General features: G+C 45.0%; 1 protein-coding gene across 2 annotated transcripts in view; it reads left to right on the forward strand.

Moving 5' to 3' along the window:
* Window positions 1–1,597: 1,597 nt before the first annotated feature.
* The window catches only part of TMEFF1 (transmembrane protein with EGF like and two follistatin like domains 1), a 245,486-nt gene continuing 225,253 nt past the window's right edge, over window positions 1,598–21,830 (forward strand). Inside the window, exons 1-2 of one of the 2 annotated variants that reach the window (XM_019491111.2) lie at window positions 1,598–2,114; window positions 9,874–9,949. In XM_019491111.2, coding sequence (XP_019346656.2) covers window positions 1,914–2,114; window positions 9,874–9,949 — 277 coding nt within the window. In that variant the 5' untranslated portion in view covers window positions 1,598–1,913. The remainder of the gene's footprint in view (window positions 2,115–9,873; window positions 9,950–21,830) is intronic. The other variant, XM_059724477.1, reaches the window with a different exon arrangement.

Genomic DNA, 21,830 nt, shown 5'->3' on the forward strand with positions numbered 1-21,830 from the left:
CAGTCTGTTCCATAGAGCTAAAACGAGCAATTTGCAGCACTCCAGCATCCCAAAATGCACCTGTCCCCTTCCTCCTCCCCTGTCCAGAGCAGGGGTAGAACCCAGGTGCCCTCCTAGTGGCAAGTCAGAGCTGTGCAGGTAAGGAAGGGCATTAACCCTCAATGTGACCGCTCGAAGCATGTTCTACCTTTAACATGGCTTAACAGTCCACCGATTTAGCAGGGTCTAAATGTAACTTGTAACTTCACCCCTTGTTGCATAGATGTGGCATAGAAGTGGGTTTGTTAAGCATAACAAAACAAAGGTTATTTGTGTAAAGGCAGCTTGTGTATTTCTGTTCTATATTACCATCTGTAGTACAGAGCAGTGGTTCTCAATCTTTTTTAAAGGCAAGGCACCTCTCATTAGGCTCCCGGCACCTCCCCACAACTTTTGTGAGTTGAGCAGCACCCCATTTCAAAAACAAACTTATTTGTTATAGTGCTCACCTCCTTGCAGAGGGGCCAGCCACTGAGGGCAGGGGAATGGCCAGGAAGAGACTGAGACTGAGTCTGCACCTATCTGCTTCTCTCCTGACATCTTGGGATACCCTGGTTAAGCACAACAGGTGTAGACACAGCAACATAGGTTGCAGGACAGGGTATGGCTTGGCCAGCTTTTAGCACGTTAATTTATATAACCCACAAATGCGCAGTTGTCATTCCGGTTAAAACTGTACAGCTATTTTTTTAACTGCATAGCTAGCTAAATTAACACGTGGAAAGTTGGTCAGGCCATGCCCCAGGTGACCCACCCCGCTTCACAGCCCATGCATAGTGACACAGCCCTCCCTGGCTGCCACCTGACCCCTACAGCACAGCTAATAGCGTCTAAAAAAAAGAGCTGTGCGTAATGGGCATAGTCCAACGGGCACCATCCACGGGGCATGTTGGAAGCCAATAGGAATTCGCTATTTCACTTCAGGCTGTGTACATCTTTTTGCTGGTCCTTCTTCCAACTTCTGTGGCCTTTCCTTTTGCAGCTTAACCCTGCGACTGCGGAGATATAAACCCATTTGAAGACCTGTGAGGGGCAAGCTCTGCACAGCCCCCTCTGTCCCCACACAGCAGCGTGTTGTGGGACGAGGGTCCGGGTCTGCACTGGGGGAGTCTTTGAGGGAGGCAAATGCTCCGCTGCTGAACCATGGGGGGGGGGATTTCCCCGCAGGCAGGCAGGCGGTTCTGCTTGCTTTGAAAGATAAATAACAAAAAAGATGATCAAGAAGAAAAAAAAAAAGACTGCTCGTGGCGCTGCCGCGGTCCCGTCGCTTTGCCTGTGGCAGGCTGGGGTGCTAGGCGCGTTTTGCAGGGTGGCCATCACAGGGGACAGTCCGGTTTGTCCTTTACTGATACCAAACCGGGCGCCTTTAGCTCCCCTAGGACCTAGAGGCGTGGGGTTTCGTAAACCGGACTGTCCTCTGTGATGGCCCCCCCAACCCGAGGCGGAGTTGAGGTGGGCGGTGCGGGGTGGCTTGCACGGGGAGGATCCTGCCTCACTCAAGCGGGGGGCTGGCCTAGCGGACCGGGGGGGGGGGGTCCGTGCCCCTGCCCCAGCCCACCCGGGCGCTCCGCCTGCTCCGAGCAGCCCCCGCAGGGCGAACAGAGACGTCGCTGCCGCGGCCGGGGCAGCCCTTTGTGCGCGGGGCGCCCCCTTGTCTCCCGGGGCGGGGGGCGCTGCCATCACGTGTGCGCCTCCCCCTCCCCCTCCCCCCGCGCGAGCAGCCGCCGCTGCCGCCGCCTCAGCCCCAGCCCCGCTCCCTTTGTTGCAGCGCGAGCGGCGGCCCGGAGCGAAGCGGGCTGGGCTGGGCTGGGCCGGGCCAGGGGGATGCTGAGGGCCGGCCGCGGGCGGGCGGGCGCGGGCAGCGCTCGCGGTTGATGCTCGGGGCCTGCCGCCGCCGCTCGCCATGCAGGGAGCCCGCCCCGCCGCCGCCCGGCGCCCGCCGCTCGCGCTGTGCTACACCTCGGCCCTGCTGGCCTTCGCCCTGTCCGCCCTGCCCCCGGGCCGCGCCTCCCACCCGCTGCCCGCCGCCGACTGCCAGGGCAGCAGCGGCAAGGGGAAAGGCATCAACTGCTCAGGTAAGTGCCCCCCGGCACGTGTGCGCGGGAACAAAGGAGCTGGGCTGGGGGGAGCCGAGAAATGAGGTGGGGGAGAAGTTTGCCCGCGCGCGCCCACCCTCCTTCTCCCTGCTGGCAGGTGCCTCCCCCCCCCCCCCCCAGCTGAGCCTCTCTCCCTTCATGCTGCCCTTCACCCTAAGGAAGGGGGAGGGTAAAAAAGAGTAACCCCTTGTGCAGCCCTCTCCACCGGACTGGTCGCCCCCCTCAGCCCAAAGGCAGCCCCAGCCCCCGCGTTTCAGTTTCGCCTCCCCCCCTTGCATCTTGGTTGCTATGTGGCTCCATCACTGCTGCGATGTGTGCCATGGATGCTCCATTGTATGCACAGGAAACCGGGGGTCCCCTTCGGTTGGGAAGCGGGGCAACCGAACGCTTTGGGATGCCGGGCTGGGCTAAGCACGCCGCCCGCTTTTTACTTCTGCCCAGAAATCCTAGGGATTTATTTTGGCAACGGGCGAGGGGTCTTCCTAAGCCTGTAAGGACCGGGAACAATGGCAAACCCGTTAGGACAGGAGGAAGTGGGAGCGTAAGGCTCTGAAGTTCATCGTGGGTTATGGATGCCGCGTGATGGGTTTTCTCACCCCTGATTTGAATGTTTGGCTAAATTGGTTTGAGTTTTTCCAACTGCATTTCTTGCCCTTTTATTCCTTTCCTTTCTGAAAGCACTGAGCGACGATGCAAAAAGGATCACTAGTGAGAACAATGCAAAGTGGCCTTTCCAAGAGGTAGTTAGCCCTGTGAGTCTGAAGTCAGTCACAAGGAAGGGTAGATCTGTGCCTGTATAGTTACCTAAATAAGAGGGGTAAAGAGAGCACAAGCTTTCAGGAACCGAGGTGATGCACATTTCCTGAGATATACTAAGTGGCCTCCATGCCATTGTCTTCAGTGGGAGTTGAAGGCAATTTGCACTTCAGAGGGACGGTCAGTCAGTACCTTCTGGGATCATGCCCTTGTGCTGTATATATCTTTGAAGTAATGAGTAAATGCTACAGAATCATTTCCCTCATTTACCCTTTATAATGTAGGCATTCTTAATTAATGCGGGCTACCTTATTTGTAAACAAGTAATCCCTGCAGTATAAGTCTTGCCACCACTTAGGCTGTGTACACACAGTCAAATGATCTGGGAGAATTCTGCTGGGTTTGTTTTCCTGGTGGAAAACTTCCATGAAGATGCCTGAATAGACATTTGAATGCTGAGCCCTTGAAGAACAGAGAGCTTGCAAGAAAAACTCTCCTGGAAGTGATTTAACCCCAGTTGTTCCTGGGGTTATTTTTCTCCTGAAGCAGCCATTTTTGCTCTGAGAGACAAATCCTGAACATCTGTATGCTCGTGGTTGTCCCTGGGAGAGCAGTGACCCTCCCAGGAGAAACTGAATGTCTGTACCTGGCCTTACTCTCAGTATGCTGCTTTGTTTTTAATTTTAGCTAGTTTTGACATCTATGTTAGCATGTTGTTCCAGAGTACTAACTACTCTTCTTTTAGTGCTTGACTTCTTATTCTATTTGCATGAATGTAATGGTTATTTTTGAAAGAAAGGTTAATAGGTTAATGTGGCACTGGCATTAGTGGCTTACCCAGCAGAGACATATGGGTCATTAGACCACAGCATGTGAATTAATCAATGAGATTAAATGTGGAAGGTTGGTGAAATTCATGAGGAAATTTCAAAGGTAATTTGGAAAACATGGACATTATTATTCTCTAGAAACCATTTCCAAAGTAGTATTTTTCAAACTGAAAACAGGCAAAAATGTGCTACCTCAGAGCCATTCAGGAAGACGCAATTCTAGCTATAACAGGCAGAGACAAGTATGTATACTGTATAAGTAAACCTGGCATGCATTGCTTTTTTAATGTAACCTTAAAAATATGAGACTTTTATAGTTTAAATAATCCGCAATTAAATCCTGCTGTGTTAATCCTGTTGTGAAGAAGTGTGGGAGTTTTAAGCCATGGTATCTCAGTTTTCCACAGTACTTTAAGAATTAATATGAAACCTCCCCCTCCCCCCTCAGTAGGATAATTTTTCCTGTCACTTAACATCTGTATAACTCCATGAGCTTTTAGTGCAGAAGTTACTCCTAGTACGTGTTGACCTTACACACATTTACATAAAGGAGACCTCATGACTTTACCCCAGGTGATGTAAATTGATATAGCTCCGTTCACGGTTGAGAGTCCTCAAATTAACCTTTGGCTTAAAAACATGGCAGTAAAGCTGAAACACTGACAATTATTTTTCTTCAAGCATACAGGAATCTATGAATTAGTTCCATATCTGTTTATATTTGGAAGAAGTAGGTACATCCTTATGTTCACATTTGACTTCGTCTGCTGCCCTAGAAGAACTTAAACTTTTTGACCAGGCTGTTGGAGCATCTTGTCACCAGCAGATAAAACAGCTTCCTAGGAAACTGTTGTCTCTGCTGTAGTCCATAGTGAATTAATCATTAGGAGTGTTGTATTCAGTTTGGACAGCCAGGTTCTATTTTACCTACTAGGTGCATAACTTCTCCCCTGCTTGAGTCACTAAAAAGATGTTAATGCAAAAGATTTGGTGGGGCGGGTCTTCATTTTCCTCATGGGTGTTTTTTCTAACTCAAACATAAGAGTAAGTAAATGCATTTATGGATCTTAAGGGACGTGAACAGGGTGGAGTAGACTCAGATGTGGTGCCTGAGTCCACTTAGATGCTTAATTGGTGGAATAGAATTTGATCCTATAGTTTTTAGTTAAATGATGACACAGTCACATCAGCATTGATTCTGGGAGGAACATATGGTCCTGTGATTTCAGCAGGAAACTTGAGAGTTAAAGCACCTGGGTAGTAGTTTTCATGTTATTAATTGATAATATGCACGTGCATAATATCCAGTGTTATTGCACATTAAGATTAGCACCTGTAATAACTGGCGCTGCTGCATGGTGCGTGTTGTTTTAGTGACACTGATGCACAGTAATCTAATTCTACTGTGCATTAGTGCATTGGCATGGCTTTTGCTGTGATGGACTAATACACAATAGAATTAGTCTACTGCGCATTCAGGATCTCGTGTAGACACACCCAGTGTCTTGTTAAGTTTGGCATGTAGTACTAGCCCCATTTTATAGACAGAACAGCCAAACAAAGAGAGAAGCTGATGCATTCTCTCTGAGGGCAGTGTGGCTGTTGAACGAAACTGCTACATTAAACTGCTATATTGGTTCTGCTATATTAAAGTCTTGTATTTTATTCCTAGCTTTATGTGAACTCACTCTGTGTAACTTAACCTATTTGAAAAATAGGAAGAATGGTACTTGCTGCCTTGCTCAAGTTATGATAAGATTTCTTCTCTAAAATAGTAGCTTCACTTAATGCATGTCACATGCAGAGAATGATTACATATAGCCAGTGGAAGAGGTATGCACTGTTGGTGCTCCCTTTAGGTGAAAGAGTGTTTTTATGCACAACCCCTCATCACCTGCACTGTCAAAAAGTTTGGGGAAGTTCACTAGTAATGAAGACTGTGTTTAGCATAGTAAGATTTCAAACTTGGAGGCAGAATGAAGAACTCTTGTACAAACTCCACCACACATAGCAGTATTGCTAGGTTTATAACTCAGAAGTCCAAGAGATTCTTCAAAGGGACAGTGATAGAGTTCTTTCTGCTGGCTTTGCCAGAGTTCAGTTTCCTAATCCAAATTCTTAGGGCACTAATGTGGTTTTTAATTACAAAATTGCCAAACTTTAGCAATGTGACCTTTTATCTACTAAGTAAGTCCTTGAAAGTAAGTGAACTGTTTTTATTAGACTGTCAGAGCTGTCACCCCATGTCAAAAACAAACCTTGGAGAATTTCAGTCACAGTAGTTTCAGTTTGACAAAATTAACAAAATGAAAACAAAGCTCAGTAACCAGTATTGCTATATGCACTGCATATAACATCTAGAACCCATAATCAAGCACATGGGATTTTAATCAGTGGTGAAATGTTTCTGTTACTAAGCAGTTCAATTTGCTGCTTCTTTATGTAAACATACATGCCTGTTTTTGATTAGACTACATATTTCCTATGTGATTCAGGGGCCAGATGCTCTGCTTACTATTTTAACTTTCTGATGTGTAAAGGGATAGGAAATATAACTGCATGTCGGTGGTTTGTTGATAATTGAATGAGAACATGATAAAATTAAGGACATTTTCCTTTATACAGAATTTCCCTTCTATTAAATATAGGGAAGCATGCCTACTTTTTACATAATGATGACATCTCTGGGTAGAAGCATTCTAGAAGTATAAAAGTAGCTAGGAAATACAGTGTGTGCTATGAGGTTTAGTTATATGAAACGGCAATGGCAGGGAGTCTGTGCTGTTTACCAGGTACAAGAGTATAAGCTGTCCTGAAGCATGCAGATAACTTTTTAGGAGGAACAGTGGAGAAATCTCTTTTGAGTATTCCTTAAAAATTTAATTCAACTCCATAACTTTGCAGAATGCTTCAGAAAGACTGAAAAAGACCTGATCTCTGCCCGGTGGGGTTTGTAGTATAAATTAGACAAACAGAATGTGAATCTGACAGAAAAAGGAAGAGGATAGGTGAAGGTGTGACACAGTTAAAAGCAAAAAAAGAATATGAAATACAAGCAGGTCCCATACATTTTGACATTTTAAAATAGTTACTGATTCTGAGACAAAAAAAGGAGGAATGGCCAACAAAGTTGGCATAAAAATCAGCAATCTTAGGCAAGGCACCAGAGGGCAGGTTTTCAGGAGGGATCTGAGTGGGATTTGATGGAGGGTAAGTGTGGCATGGGAAGAACACACTATTCTAAGGATAGGGGAGCAGTGTGAGAAGACATGAAGGTGAAAACGGGAGCAAGGACAAAAAGAGGAGAAAAGTAAGAAGTGGGATAACAGCATGGAAGGTGAGATGGGGAGCAATAATAGACAAGAGGTATGGCAAAGGTGTGCAGATCCCTAAAAATGATGATGAGCACTTGGACCTTCTCTGGAAAGAGATATCAAGCTAATGAAGAGACCTGACCAGGCTTGACATGGTAGACTAATAGAATATAAAAAATCCTTTAGTTCAGGGGTGTCCAGCTCATAGGTGACTGGTAGGGGAGGCACGGGGGGTCTGACGCTGGCATCATTGTCTGTGGGTGCTCACCAGCTCTGTCCCTGTTGCCGACTCTTCTGGCGGCATCTGTGGATGTCCCCCTGGGGATCATAGGCCGTACACCCACATGGGCTGCACAGCCCTGCGCTCTATGTTGCCTGGGCCACATCCTGTGTCACACGAGCACATCATCTCATTGCACTGCATGGCTCCCAATGTGCCATGCGAACCCTTGAAATGCCCTGTGGCCCTGATGCATGGACATGCCACACCATGCAGTCCTTTTGCATGCGTGGACATGATGCACAGTGTAGTCTCGTCGCGCAGCCCCTTTCCCTACTGTGTGTTGAGTAACTACTGGTGTTCCATACTGGCACGGATGTCAGGCAGGGTCTCTGGGTTCCCTGAGCCCTCTGGGTGCAGGATCTCTCAACTGGATGGGCCACACTGCTATGCTGCACTCCACTCCACTCCACTCCACTCCACTCCACTCCACAGTCCTGTCCCTTAGGGTACAGGCAGGCAGCAGAAGCTGGAGGAGGGAGGGGAAGCCTGGGGTCTCTGGCAGCAGCAGCAAGAGAGCAAAGTGGGGAGTGGTATTCAGACCAGGAGCACAGGGGCTGCAGTTTAATTCCTTGGGGACTGCATGTGGCCTGAGGGCTGCCACTTAGCCCCACTTTACTTGATTACTGGATATGCTGAAGAGTGGGGAGGTGAGAATAAGGGCAGTTACTGTCATTGTTATTTGAATTGCATATTGGTATCAGGGACAAAGGATAGATTCTCAAACTTACCATAATGTGCATCCTATCTTAAAAATGAATGTGTCACCTCATGCCAGATCGTGACATATCATGCATAATGAATCTGGCTCTCGCTTGCTCGCTTTCTCTCTCTCTCTATTATATGTAAATGCTGTCTTAGTTTTGATATTAACCTTTGTTTCTACACCCCTCGTATGTTGCCTGTCATGGAGGTGTGGAAAAAAAGAATCCCCAACGCTTGTAGTTGCATGCTGTATCCATCTCACTCAATATCTTTTATCTTTTCACTGTCATGGTCTGTTTTTTTACTGTGAGTTTATACAGCACCTACTCCAAGGGCTCAGATGTTTCTTGGGGACTTTGGGACCTATTACTACAAATAATAACTAATGTGGATCATTGTAGCAGCTGCTTACATAGAAATTGGAGGGAAGTGTTTTAGGTATTTTAATTGTTTAATGAAAGCAGTGTTTGGGCTTCTTAGAAAAAGTTATTTGTACTTTCTGCTTTTGATCTTTTACCTTCTCATCATTTCTGTTTTGTTCTTCTTCCTTCCCCCTTCTGCCATCTGGCCCTTCCCTCCTCTGCCCAATCTGTGTACTGCCTTGTTTTTTTCCCTTGACTTTTCTCTCTCCTAAGCATGACTCTAGTTTTATTTGCAGCTTTTAGTTCCTTTCTCCATGACATCTCCTGCTAGTGAGATTTCTTATTTCCCATACTTCTCTTATATAGCAGCAGTCCAAAGAGTGGGCAACCAGGCTGACTCTTCTTGGCATCACAGACATCCAGATTATTTGGTACCTCTGTATCATTTCTGCACAGCTCTTGGGAGTGCTGTTGTGAGCATGCTTTGTCCATGTGCTCCTGCTCTACATAGGCCAACAAGAAGCTCTGGCCCTTGTGCTGGACAGCTCCCAGCAGGCAGCAGGAAGATAAGGAAGCTTCAGGGCAGATGGCTGGGAAAGAAGGCCAGGGAACCATGGAGCTAGGGGTCAGAGTGGTGAGATGACATTGGCGGTGTGGGGAGTAAAGGTCAGTGGCTTGAAGGTGACTAGCAGAGCTGGGGAGCTTAAGGGGAGGTCCAGGGACAATCAAAATGAGGGGCAAGTGTAAGTGCTGAGGGTTGAAGGATGAGAGGCTGAAGGTGATCAGCAGAACCAAGTGGTGAAAACTGAGGCCATGAAAGTCAAGGGGAGCAGAGATCCAGAATGTGCATTTTGGCAATGGAGATCAGTTCTATGAGGCGTGGCAGAAGACTTCCATATCAAGGAGCAATGGAAGTTGCCCAGGTTATTGGTACTGTGTTGTGGAGGCATATAGGCTGTAGGAAAGGTGGAAGCACAAAATTTCCCAGGGTCCTAGGTTGAGAGCTGGTACAGTTTGAATGGGCATGGGTCCCCCATAGTGAGGGGTGTATCAAGAGGGATGCTGTGGTGCAGTTGCATCTACCTATGATTCCTGATACAGGTGTATGGAGGAGTAAGGGACCAGGGTCCTCATTGCGGTGGTGGCAGAGGTAACTGCTTTGAGGGAGGTGGTGTGGCTCCCCTGGGTTATCTCCAAATCTGTTGCAGCTGTGGCAATGAGCTGTCAAGGCAGAGGTGTAACATGCCCTAAGCGAAGCAGGATGGGGATAGGAAGCAATATTATGCTGACTGTCAGAGGGTAGCAACAGCAGTGTTACCTGAAAGGGCTTGGGCTCCCTCTACTCTAGGTGTTGCTGCTATGGTGCAGGTACAGGTATGGGCTCTAGCTGTTGCAGCTGGGGGAAAGTTTCCCCCTACATGGTTTTTAGCATCCCCTGCAGTACCAGGTCCTTGGGGCTCATGTACTGGTTTCTCCTTTATCCTTCACCAGATACAATATTGTCCATCTGGAGTCCACACCTGCACCGCAGCAGCAGCTGGAATGAAGAGAGCCCAAGCTGTGGCAGGTAATGTTGCTGCCACCATTGTCACTCTCCAGTGGCTGGTATAGTATTCCATAACCTCACTCCTACCTACTCTCTTTAGGGTGCAGAAGCCTGTAAGACTCAGGTAGAGCAGAAGTGGGCAGCAGGGGCACAAGGGGTTGAGGCCACAACTCTGGAAAATCAATCATTACCTACCACTCCTATGGTGTGCCTCAAGGGCAGCTAAGCCTGGGGCTCTGTCTGGGCCTAAGGCAAAGAGCTGCCACTCCCCTTTGGTGGCCTGCTCTCCCCAACCCCTCAACAAAAGGCGGCGCAGTAGTGACATCCCTTCTTTTGAAATCCTAGATCTGCTCATGGCTGTACTGCTCCCTGTTTCCAAGTGCCTGGAGAAGATGGCTGGTCAATTACTTTAGGGTGGGCTCAGTGAACTGGAGCAAAGGCCAGAGACTGCTTAGCCCTTCAAACATGGGATATCAGCCACATCTGACAAATGCACTACTAATTGGAAATCTTTCCAGAAAGTTAAATTTTAAGGCATGGTAGGCAAGGTAGAGTTAGGGGTGAATGACTCTCCTTTTAATGGGGAAAAATGACTTTTGCTTAGTGGAACTCATAATGCAGAGGTGGACAAAATATGGCCCACTGTGGACACCATTTACTGGCAGCCTCAGTGGCAGTGACTCCTTCTGGCTGCTGCTGCTGGACCCAGCCCTGCTGCCAGGGCACTTCATCCCATCTGCCCTGCACCCACTGCCACAGGTGGGACCCATGTGGGCAGGGCATCCACCATGGTGGCTGGAATGGGACTGCAGCCAGAAGTGAGACAACTGGGTGGGACTGGGGAGACCCTGGGATCTTGGGGTGCTGACAGCGGCAGGCCAGTGCCAGGGCAGAGCTGCAATCTGCTGCCTGCACGCTCCTATGATGGGATTGTTTTCCGGAGGCAGGGAGCATATTGTACTTTTGCCACAGCCCCGGACCATGCTGTCACCGCCCCAAGATCCTGGTTCCAGATGCAGCTTCCCACCCAGCTGTGCACCCTGCCCACTTGACTCCTGGCTGGTCTCCATGGAGACCCTGGGAACGTGGGGTGGTGACAGTGCTGAGCTGGGGCTGGTGCTGAGCCTTGGTTCTGCAGGCAGGGGCATGTAAGGAGCAGATATGGCTCTGCCACTAGTCCTGCACTGTCACTGCCACAAGATCCCCGGGTCTCCCTGGCACCATCTGCCTGTCTTGCTCCCAGCCATAGTCCCATCCCAGCCACTCATCTGTGCACTTTGCCTGTACAGGTCCTGCCCCCGCAGTCAATGTGGCACAGATGGACCAGGGTCCCTGGGCAATGGGGCTGGCTCCAGCAGCAGCAACCAGAAGGAGCTGCCACTACCAGGGCTGTCAGAAAATGTAGCCTGGCCATAGGCCAGTTACGCCATTTTGCCCACCCCTGTCATAATCGATCATGAAATCTACTTACAATTGCATAATAAAATGAACTTACAGTACTGCACAGAAGACCGTAGGGAAAAATTGCATTCGGGAACAGTGGACAGAAGAAAAACATGCAAAACTTGGATGATGCAGATGTAGAAGAATGTGAAGGTCAAAGCTTGGTTTCATAGTCTGCTACTTGGTGAAGATACCTGTGCAGAAGATGTGGCTTTGATGCAGGAGATGTGGCTTTGATGCATGTCATTCCATGCATCTCAGCTCAGCATTCCACCTACCTGCTGGGAATGGGGAGAGTGCTGGCGTTCCAGCATTTCTTTCAGTCTATACATCCTCTGATGACATCAGGACTTCCTCTGGCTGCTGGAAAGGAAGGGTATCATTCTCTTTTCCTAATCTCTTTCACCTAAAGTCCCATATTGCTTTGAGTATCTACCTTCTCATCTCTAGTGGGCAGATTTTTCCTAATTATCTTTTCCAGGATTTCTGTCTCTTAAGCATCTTGGGAAAATGTCTGCTGTAGCAAACATCACATGGTGTCAGTCCTGAGATTGTAGTAGGCTCCCTGTGACCAGGCTCAGTGCGAGTTCTGCCTGATTCACAGAGGAGACCATGTGCTAACTATGGCTGTAGACACAGGGACTCCTGTCTATCAGATACTGGCTCCAGAACAGTTCATCTTCTGGGCTGGTGAGGACCATATCAGGTGGAAGGCAAGATTTGAGAAACTCAAGCAAGGATCAGGTTTGAAAAACAAGCTAGAGGAAGAGCAGATTAACTCGCCTGCATCTTGTGGGGCCACAGGCTGAAGATATAATATTGTCTGTCAATCTCATGACTCAATAAGTAAAGCTATATACTATCTTATTGTTAAGTTTGACAATGATTTTATTCCCTCTTGAAACATCATTTCGGGGGATACCAGTTGTTTTCAGGGAATCTGTTGAAGCCCTAATACCCACACACCCACAGCCCCCCACAGACCTATATCCACACCCCACAACATATAAGAGTAACACTTCATTTTAAGCTATTGTGCAAATCACCTCAATGCACACTACACAAACACATGTAAATCAGGACAGAAACATTTTTTGAAATCAAATTAATAAATGTTGTAGATGTTCAACTTTTAGAATATCATTTGGTATTTTTCTGGTTCTGAGATGGCAAAACCCCTTGCTGAAAGAAGTATTTCTGGGGGCAAGAGGAGGGACTTCTAGTCCCAAAGGTCAGGGGTTAGGGGGCAGGACTTTCGGTAACAAGATGGCGGCTAGGGGGCAGGGCACCTATCAAGGTGGGGTGGGGCTACCCATGTGGCCCTCGACAGCTTGCCAAAACTCAGTAAGCGGCCCTCCACCTGAAATAATTGCCTTCCCCTGTGCTAAACCCATAAGCAACACTGACTGTGTCATTGCTTCTTTGTCAGCTGATGTCAGTCAGTAACTGTTGAACTGAGTGCACAGCAGCTCTCCTGAACAGAATGATTGCAACCACATCACAAAGAATGAGCATAAAGCAGCCAAAACCATCATCTTGGTAATATCCTAGTCATCCATTCTACTGTAGAGATCTGCAACTGCCTGTGTAGAGTGCTGCATGCACTTCAGGAAGGTAGAGCCAACATAAACCTGAGTAAATGTGAATTTGCAAAGGACAGTGCCCATTTCTGGGCCATGCAGTGTGCTTGTGTACACACTGATGAGAGCAAGGTACAGGCCATCTATGAAATGGCTAAGCCTGTCAGTCTTACAGGGCTGAAGCATTCTCTGAATACAGTCAGTTTCTTGGACAAGTCTGAACCAGAAAGGCTGACCTTTCACATCCTCTGTAAGATTTATTACGTTCTAATACAGAGTAGACATGGGAACCATTGTGAAGCCAAGCCAATGGACCATTGTCTTGGCTGACACATCCTCTTTGGGATTAGGAATGGTCCTGCTTCAGAAACAGAATGATAGCGAGATAAGACCAGTAGCTTATGCATTTTTGAACACTGCCTGACACACTGAAAATTAAAGTATGGATACATAGGAAGACACTGGCAATTGCCAAAGTGTATGAATGCTTTCAAGATTTTATCACAGGCCTCACTGTATCCAGAGAAATCAGTGGCAAACCATCTGTATTTTCAGTGTAATATCTTGATGATTTTGTGCCATACCTACCAAAAATTAAGATCTGTGTGGAAAGATGCTCCTTTATGATCCACCACACTCCTTTTAAAACCTTTTTTGTGGCAGACATGCTATCAAGAAGCCAATTGCCTGAGTCAGGTGATCAAAAACTGATGCAAGAAATGGCTACAGCAGGTCATGACTTCATTACCAGGAACAGGTCAAATGTTGCTGGAAGTCTGGTGCACGCAGCAGGCTGATGAAATGATTCACAAGCTTATTAGGTACAGGTTTCCCTTGCTTTATGCGGGTTCTGTACGTGCTAATTCACTTTTCCGCAATAACCCTTTTTATACCAAAAATTCGTTACATGCAAGGTAAATTCACTTTTATGCAGTCGGTGTGGTGGAAGTCCACAGTCAGTTGCTTTGTGCAGTGCATTGTGGGAGTGATGCACACCAAAATATAGTCTCCCGTGTGGATCTGTGCTCCTCGCTCATTGTCTACAACACGTGTTTCTGTAGTTGTCATGCCCATTATGATAATGCCCTGTATTTGTATATACTGTCTGCTGTTGGTGAGTACCAAAATTGTCTTGCATAAGTGGTAGAAATGGGTCTGGGGGTCAGTACAGTCGAGGTCTTGGAACGTATTCCTATTTGTTACATTGTAAAGTGGGTTCTCTTTATGTGTATTCGAGTTACTCACCGTGTTCCAGGAACGCATGTACAGCATAAAGTGAGTGAAACCTGTACTGCTGACAGAGTTGGCTGCTCGTACACCATGTGAGACATGAGAGTAGGTTGTATCGGGAGCACTCGCATGAAACTGTGCTGCAAGTTGGACTGTTGATGAAGGGATATTGTGTATATTATCCCATTAAGCATGCAGGCTGAAAATCAAGGCATTACCAAAGGCACTTGCCAAGCCATCTGGAGGCCTGGTCATTCATTTCAGCTGGAAGATCTTGTCCTTTGCACACACTGTCTGCAAGAGCAGAGCAATTAGCATGAACTGCTTATGCCATCAGTTTTCCTGGATGCCTTGGCAACAGGTAAGACCTGAGACGTTTCACCTGAAAAGTCTGTGGCATCTTCTTTTGTCCAACTATTACTCCTGTATTTTGAGCTGGTTGAGTTTGAAATGTATTCCTCAAACAGTGTTGTTAATCATATGAAGTCCATCTTCTCAAGACATGGAGCCCCGGAAGTGACTTGCATTGATAACAGGCCACAGTTCAACTCATCCAAGAGGTCTTTGTCCAGAATACTTGCAAAAGACTGCCTTTATTCATTGCGTTCACTGCAGCCTCAATGAACTGATTGTTTTTCAGAAAGGGCTCTGAAGTTAGTAAAGGGTCATTGAAGGAAAACTGATGACCTGTATAAGGCATCACTGACATGTGTGTGCTACCCTGCTTGCATGTTTTCAGTCTCGATGTACTGTTTAGAGCACTCCAGTTCCAATAAGCACGCTGCAGCTCAAACCATCCTTTTCTGATAGCCACATTCTTCAAGAAAGGGAACATAATAACATGGAACAACAAAAGACAAACATCGTGGGTTGCAGGACCTTCCAGAACTCTAGGCTGGTCAATCAGGCTGAATCACTAACACATACACTCACAAACATGGGTGGATTTAGGATTTTGAAAAGGGGGTTGCAGATGGTATGGTACATCAATACAACATGCATTTTTCTACAGTTAAAGATAAACTAGAAAATTTACTAATATGCTGGGGTCCCAGAGCTATATTATTCAGTTTAATACCAAAGCAACAAAACTAAGTACAGCTTGATTGGAATGTGCACTAGGTTGATAGATTATGTATTAAGTTAAAAACACAAAAACAGTGAAAAGGTACTGTTTTTTTAAGTTCTGTAGGCATTATAGTTAAGTGTACAGCTCTTATTCAGATTCGTAATACAAAATCTAGCCTTGAGCATCTTGACAGTGCATCCAACACTTCACTGTTACTCATTTCCATACCTGAGTTAATGAATACATCAGTTAAGCTTTTTAGCTAGAACTAAAAAGTCTGCAAAGCTGTGAAATAGGAGAGAGTTATTACCAGGTGTGGCTAGCAGACAGCAAAATTGAAGGTGAAAGGATATCTTGATTAATAGAACATCAAGATCATTAAAGAAGGAGAGAGTGTCATTAGCATTGGTGAAGAGAGATTAGTAGGAATCAGGTAGCTTATAATGAGCTGTGGAGTCAATTGACTCAACATTACCTGAGTCGAAATGCCACTGCCCCTCCAAGGCAATTGGTTTTAAAGTTTGGGTAGAGCAGGAATCAAAGCAGGGTGGGGGTGTTCAACTGTACCTCCCCTTCCCCTGGATCTTCCCATGCTCACAGACAGATCAAGGAGATATGTTCCTTGATGAAATTGGATGCTGTTGAATCACATAAGACGACTCATGGAAAAAATCCATAGGTTCCTACAAATTTCATCACAAGCAGCTGAGGAGACGATACCAAACACTGAACAAGACTCCATCATGGACTCAGTCAGTTTTCTTTGTGACTTCCAAGACTGCTGTTTCTGCTGCACTTTTAATGAAAGTACCAGCTCATACTTCTGGTGTGAGCCAAGCTAGGAGTGGACATTTGGTAAAACCTCCCCAGAGGTTGTGGAACAAATGGTATTTCTTCTTTGTGTGTCCAAGTGCTAGTTATTTCATAGATTTCATAGACATTAGGGCTGGAAGGGACATCAGAAGATCATCGAGTCCAGCCCCCCGCCCAAAGGGCAGGAAGTCAGCTGGGGTCATAGGATCCCAGCAAGATAAGTATCCAGTTTCATCTTGAAGGTGTTCAATGAAGGCGCTTGAACAACCTCCGGTGGCAGGCTGTTCCAGACCTTGGGGGCTCGGACAGTAAAGAAATTCTTCCTTATGTCCAGCCTGAAATGATCTTGTAGTAGTTTGTGACCATTTGACCTCGTCATCCCTTGGGGCGCTCTGGTGAACAAACGTTCCCCCAGATACTGGTGGTCACCCCTGATAAACTTGTAGGTGGCCATCAGATCACCCCTGAGCCTGCGCTTTTCCAGGCTAAAGAGCCCCAGGGCTCTCAGCCTGTCATTGTAGGGTCTGCTTCCCTGACCTCTGATCATGCGTGTGGCTCTTCTCTGGACTCTCTCAAGCTTCTCCACATCTTTTTTGAATTGTGGAGCCCAAAACTGGACGCAGTACTCCAGCTGCGGCCTCACTAAGGCCGAGTACAGGGGGAGAATGACGTCCCGGGATTTGCTTGAGAAGCATCTCTGGATGCAAGCCAGCGTTTTGGTCGCTTTACTAGCCGCAGCATCGCATTGCAGGCTCATGTTCATCTTGTGGTCAATGATGACCCCCAAGTCTCTTTCTTCCATAGTGCTAGCCAACATAGCACTGCCGAGCCTATAAGGATGCTGCGGGTTTTTTTTCCCCAAGGTGGAGAACCTTGCATTTATCGGCATTGAACACCATCAGATTCTCGTCCGCCCACTTGGTGAGCCTATCCAGGTCAGCCTGGATCATCTGCCTGTCTTCTGGTGTGGATGCTTTGCCCCAAAGTTTGGTGTCATTGGGTCCAAGGACAGAGCCTTGGGGAACCCCACTGGTCACAGGACACCACGATGAGTGACTTCCATCAATTACTACCCTCTGGGTCCGACCCCGGAGCCAGTTTTCCAGCCAGTGGATCGTGGAGGACCCAAGGCAACAATTGGCCAGTTTCTCCAAGAGACGATCATGGGACACCAGATCGAAGGCTTTTTTGAAGTCAAGATATATGACATCAATCTCATCTCCCTTGTCCAGGTGATAGGTCACCTGGTCGTAGAAGGAAATGAGATTGGTCAAGCAAGACCTACCCGCAACAAACCCGTGCTGGCTATCCCTTAAGATGTTGACGTCGGCCAGTCCATTAAGGATGGCCTCCTTAATAAACTTTTCTAAGATCTTCCCCGGGATAGAAGTCAGGCTGATGGGCCTATAGTTAGCCGGATCCACTTTCCTCCCTTTCTTGAAGATAGGCACCACATTGGCCTTCTTCCAGTCTTCGGGCACTACACCAGAGCGCCAAGAGTTTTCAAAGATCCGCGCTAGAGGCTGGGCTATGATGCTCGCCAGCTCCTTGAGTACCATGGGGTGAAGATTGTCAGGGCCGGCTGACTTGAATGTATCCAGCTTCTCAAGATGTTCCTTCACGAAGTCAGCATTAATGTAGCTGTGTAAGTGCCATTTTTGACCCTTACCTGGATTTGAAATCGTATTTCCAGATGCAAAACTATGCTTGCCCTTCTGTACATGCTTAGAAGGCTTTGCTATGGTTGCCTGTGCTCTGTGGTGAAATAGCAGAGCATGGGTAGGGGTATAAATGGATGTAGATTTCCAAAAGTATGGTCAGAGAAAAAACACAATTAGTGACTGTTTACTGAAGGAGGATAGGGTCCCACTACCCATCTACTCAATAGCTTCTTGGTAAGGTGGGAAACCTGTGGAGTGGGGAACCTCGCTTCTAGGTCTCCCCCTCATCCACAGGGCATTTTAACCTGCATCTCTTACTTCACAGCAAAGTGCTTTTGTAAAGATTATACAGTACCTAATGGACAACCCCTCTAGGTACACTCCACACTGTAGATATGGATATAAATCATCATCTCCATTGTGGGGGATACTTGGCATCAAATTTTCCTCAGTGACTAATAATAAATAATAAAAAGTCCCAAATTATATTTTTTACTAATGACAAATGAATAACAGACAAATGAAAACCTCACAAAGAAAAGATCAAAGACCATTATATATATAAAACACACACACACATTCAAAGGAAAACTACACTATACCATCTGAAGATGGGCCTGGCAAAAAAGAATCCATAATTTTGTTGAACACCAAAAATCCATGAACTCAGCATAAGTTGGTTTAATCATCATTATAATTTACTTGCTCCTGCTAATCACTTTCTTCTCTATAGGTGATAATGCACCTCTTCTTTGACTGGTTTTACTCATTTGCATAATTAGGTTTAACTATAGCAATTGCTCTTTATTTTGTCTATAACTACTTCTGAGAACTTCTCTTTGCTCCACAGGTTTACTGCCCACTTCCCATTTTAAGTGATCACATTTGTTAACATAATGAAATTAAACAAAGGTAATTGATCTAACTGGTATGTGGCTTAGACTGTATTTGCTTTTTTCCCAAATCTGAGGAAGTGTTTCTTACCAGATACTTGAAAGCTTGTCTAACATCTCTCCCATCAATATAGTTGGTCAAAAAATAGTTATTGCTTCACAAAGTTTGCTTGCCTGACTTATCCTCAGTCATTTAGGCTACTTGAATATTACTCTGCCGGATTTTATAAAGTAGAGAAAAAAAACATGTAAAAAGCAGGATTATTAAAATGAACTAAAATATCTTGTAATAATGTAGTGCTAAATTCTAGAACCCTTGGTTCCAAAATGATACCTTTTATTAGACCAACTGAGAAATTGCAAAAAATATCTTTGTTTGATATTTTGGAAAAAAAGATTTTTTTGCAATTTCTCAGTTGGTCTAATAAAAGGTATAATTTTGGAACCAAGAATTCTAGATTTTTGCATTTCTTTTTGTCTGAGACTGGCACAGCTACTACAGACATCCTGTAATAATGTAGAAATTTAGGTTTATGTAATATCTTTAATCCAGTATGTTCTTCTAAAACAAATTATTGCATCTTTTAAAAAAGGGTTAAGGGCTGATTAAAGTGGAAGCAGAAGTTTCAGATCAGCTTAGTAAAGTTACTTGACTCAGTCGGTAATGGTGAGAATGATGGAGACACTCCTATTGTGAGATCACTTTTCAAAGGTTACCAAGGAGTAGCACTGATAAAGTTAGGGGTTTGAAAAGGCAGCACAATGGAACAGTTAGAAAAACTTGACTGTAGTGAGTTTCTGGTACCAGATAATATTTATCTGAGTTCAGATAGGACTAAAAAAATATAGTTGAGCTACTAACAAAGATGTAATCTATACTTAAAAACAGCAAGTTAGCAAATGAAAACCTAGGATTCTGGACTAGCCCAGGGATTGACATGACACCTCGTTCGATGAGTGACAGAAAGGCTTTGTTTACTACAAGTATTTAAAATCAAATCAAGTGAGTCCAAACTAAATCAAAGCCCAGTAATTAGCTATAAGGTGATGATTTCTCACCAAACAGGCGACGAAGAGGCAGTCTGTCAGAGGGATTTCTCACTCTTGAAGCGCGTGAGCTGTTACTGCCTTTTTATACGTTTAGTTTAGCATCTTCAAAGCATTCTTTTAGTTGTGTAAATCAAGTGAGAGTCCCAAGCAGTAATTGACAGGGAAAACCTGCTCATTACTGGTTATCAGAAATTTCTAATTTAAATGAGTTACCTTCTTCAGTAACAAGAGGTTATCCAGCCAGGAAAAACATACTAAATCAGGAGGAGACATCTATTACCTATGGAGAATGTCTCTTCCTGCACATAAACACGAGTTAGTCGCAAAAGAAATATTTACCATACTAATTAATCAAGGATAGACATTTCATGTGGTTACACACCAGACAACTAAGAGTCTGCCTGAAATTATCCTGAATATAGCAAGATAAGCTGGAAGATGTACTTCATTATTCCTTCTCAGGTGGCCTAGCCTTGAACTCGCATCCTCTTGCAATATGAAGTTAGCATTATTATTCTGTATTTTAACTTTTGTGAGTAGGCCCAAGTTTAGCATGAGTTTCAGAGTCATCATTCTCAGGGATTGCATGGAAGCCAGGTTAGTTACAATTTTGAGATAAAAAGGAATTAAGTTTGCTCATGGACATTATTGCCAAGAGAATGTACTTTCTGCATAATTCTCAATAAAGAGATAAAAATAAATGTCTGTCATAGGAACAATCTAGTGTATTGCTGTTAAGAGTAAGTTGTAGCTGTGGTCTGTTAGCTTTCTTTCAGAGTTGACAGCCTGGTAGATAAAGGGAGAAAAGGAAAATATAATTTATTTAGACTTCAAAAAGGTTTATAACAATGTCCCGCAAATAATAAAATTGATGATTGTTAAAATTTAAATATGAAATAAGTACAAGTAAGGAAGTAGAGAATCATGCAGTATTAACAAGAGGCTGGATTGTCCTTTTTATCAGGAGATTTTCTTGCTTCATTATAGATCAGCCAGTAAGTAGTGCAAATGATATCGCCAGCCTATGATAAGTTTTTGGAGCGTTTTCACAGATTGGAGCTGTAGCAGTAGTAACCATGATACTGACTTCTGTAATATGGTATGACAATGATTTCTCATAGTAAGCTTTGTTTTTTGGTTCCTCAGAAGTTTCTCAAATTTTATCTTTTGGGCTGAATTTTTTTAAACATGGTCTTGGTACTGTCTATTGTGAAAGTCTGAAAAACAATCTAGCTGTTTTTGAATATAAGGAAAGTAAAACATACTGTGCTTGCATTGATGCCTTTCAGTTTGTCTCTGCAAATACTATGAGATGAGAAAGGGCTAGGGAAAGCTGTTTGGCACTTTTATGTGGGATGTAACAGAAAAGTCCTGTTGAATTCAATAGGCCTGAAGCCAGTAAAACTCCATTTGAATTACACTACTTAAATGCATTAAATAATATAAATAGTCCTATATAATGCAAGAAAATGATGACTACCATTGAACATAATCTAAATAATCTAATGTTCTTACCATGGGCTGCCATAGGTTGGCTTAAAAGTTCTAATAGGAAATAGATTTATACTTTCATTTCTTCTGGTGAACTTTTTACACACGTTACTTCGATGCACATAAGAGCTGTAGGATTCTAAGGATTTCAAGAGAAAGAAACATTATTATAGTGCAGGCTTTAATTCTAACTTAATTCACAGTGGGATATAAGTGAAAGCAGAATTATTCTGCCCTATATTATTAGCTAGATACGTAGTTTGTCTATTAGTTAGTGTTTTTGCATTTTGTGTTTCATTTACGCTATTTATTTATTTATTTATTTATTTTAAAGAGAAATGTTAGATCAGTACTTCCTCCAAAAGGAGTTGACTGGGTAAATAACTCTCTTTCCTGAGGCAGGAACATAATACCAAATAAGCCTTAGCAGCTAGAGTAAGTAGGGATAGGGACACCTACCACTGGTGGAGTTCAGCTTCCCCTTATCACTCAGGCTGGCAACATTGGGGTCTTCCAGATCCTCTGTTACACCTAGAGTTTCAGGTTGTAGCTGTGGCTAGGAGTGTCTTTCACTGACTCCATCTGGTGAGAAAGCTGCAACCCTTTATTTCAGATTCAGATTTGGCCACCTTTATTCATGTTTTTGTAATATTGAGGCTAGAATATTGCAAT

This window comes from Alligator mississippiensis, chromosome 3 (genome assembly GCF_030867095.1).
Source record: "Alligator mississippiensis isolate rAllMis1 chromosome 3, rAllMis1, whole genome shotgun sequence".
NCBI classification, from domain to species: Eukaryota; Metazoa; Chordata; order Crocodylia; family Alligatoridae; genus Alligator; species Alligator mississippiensis.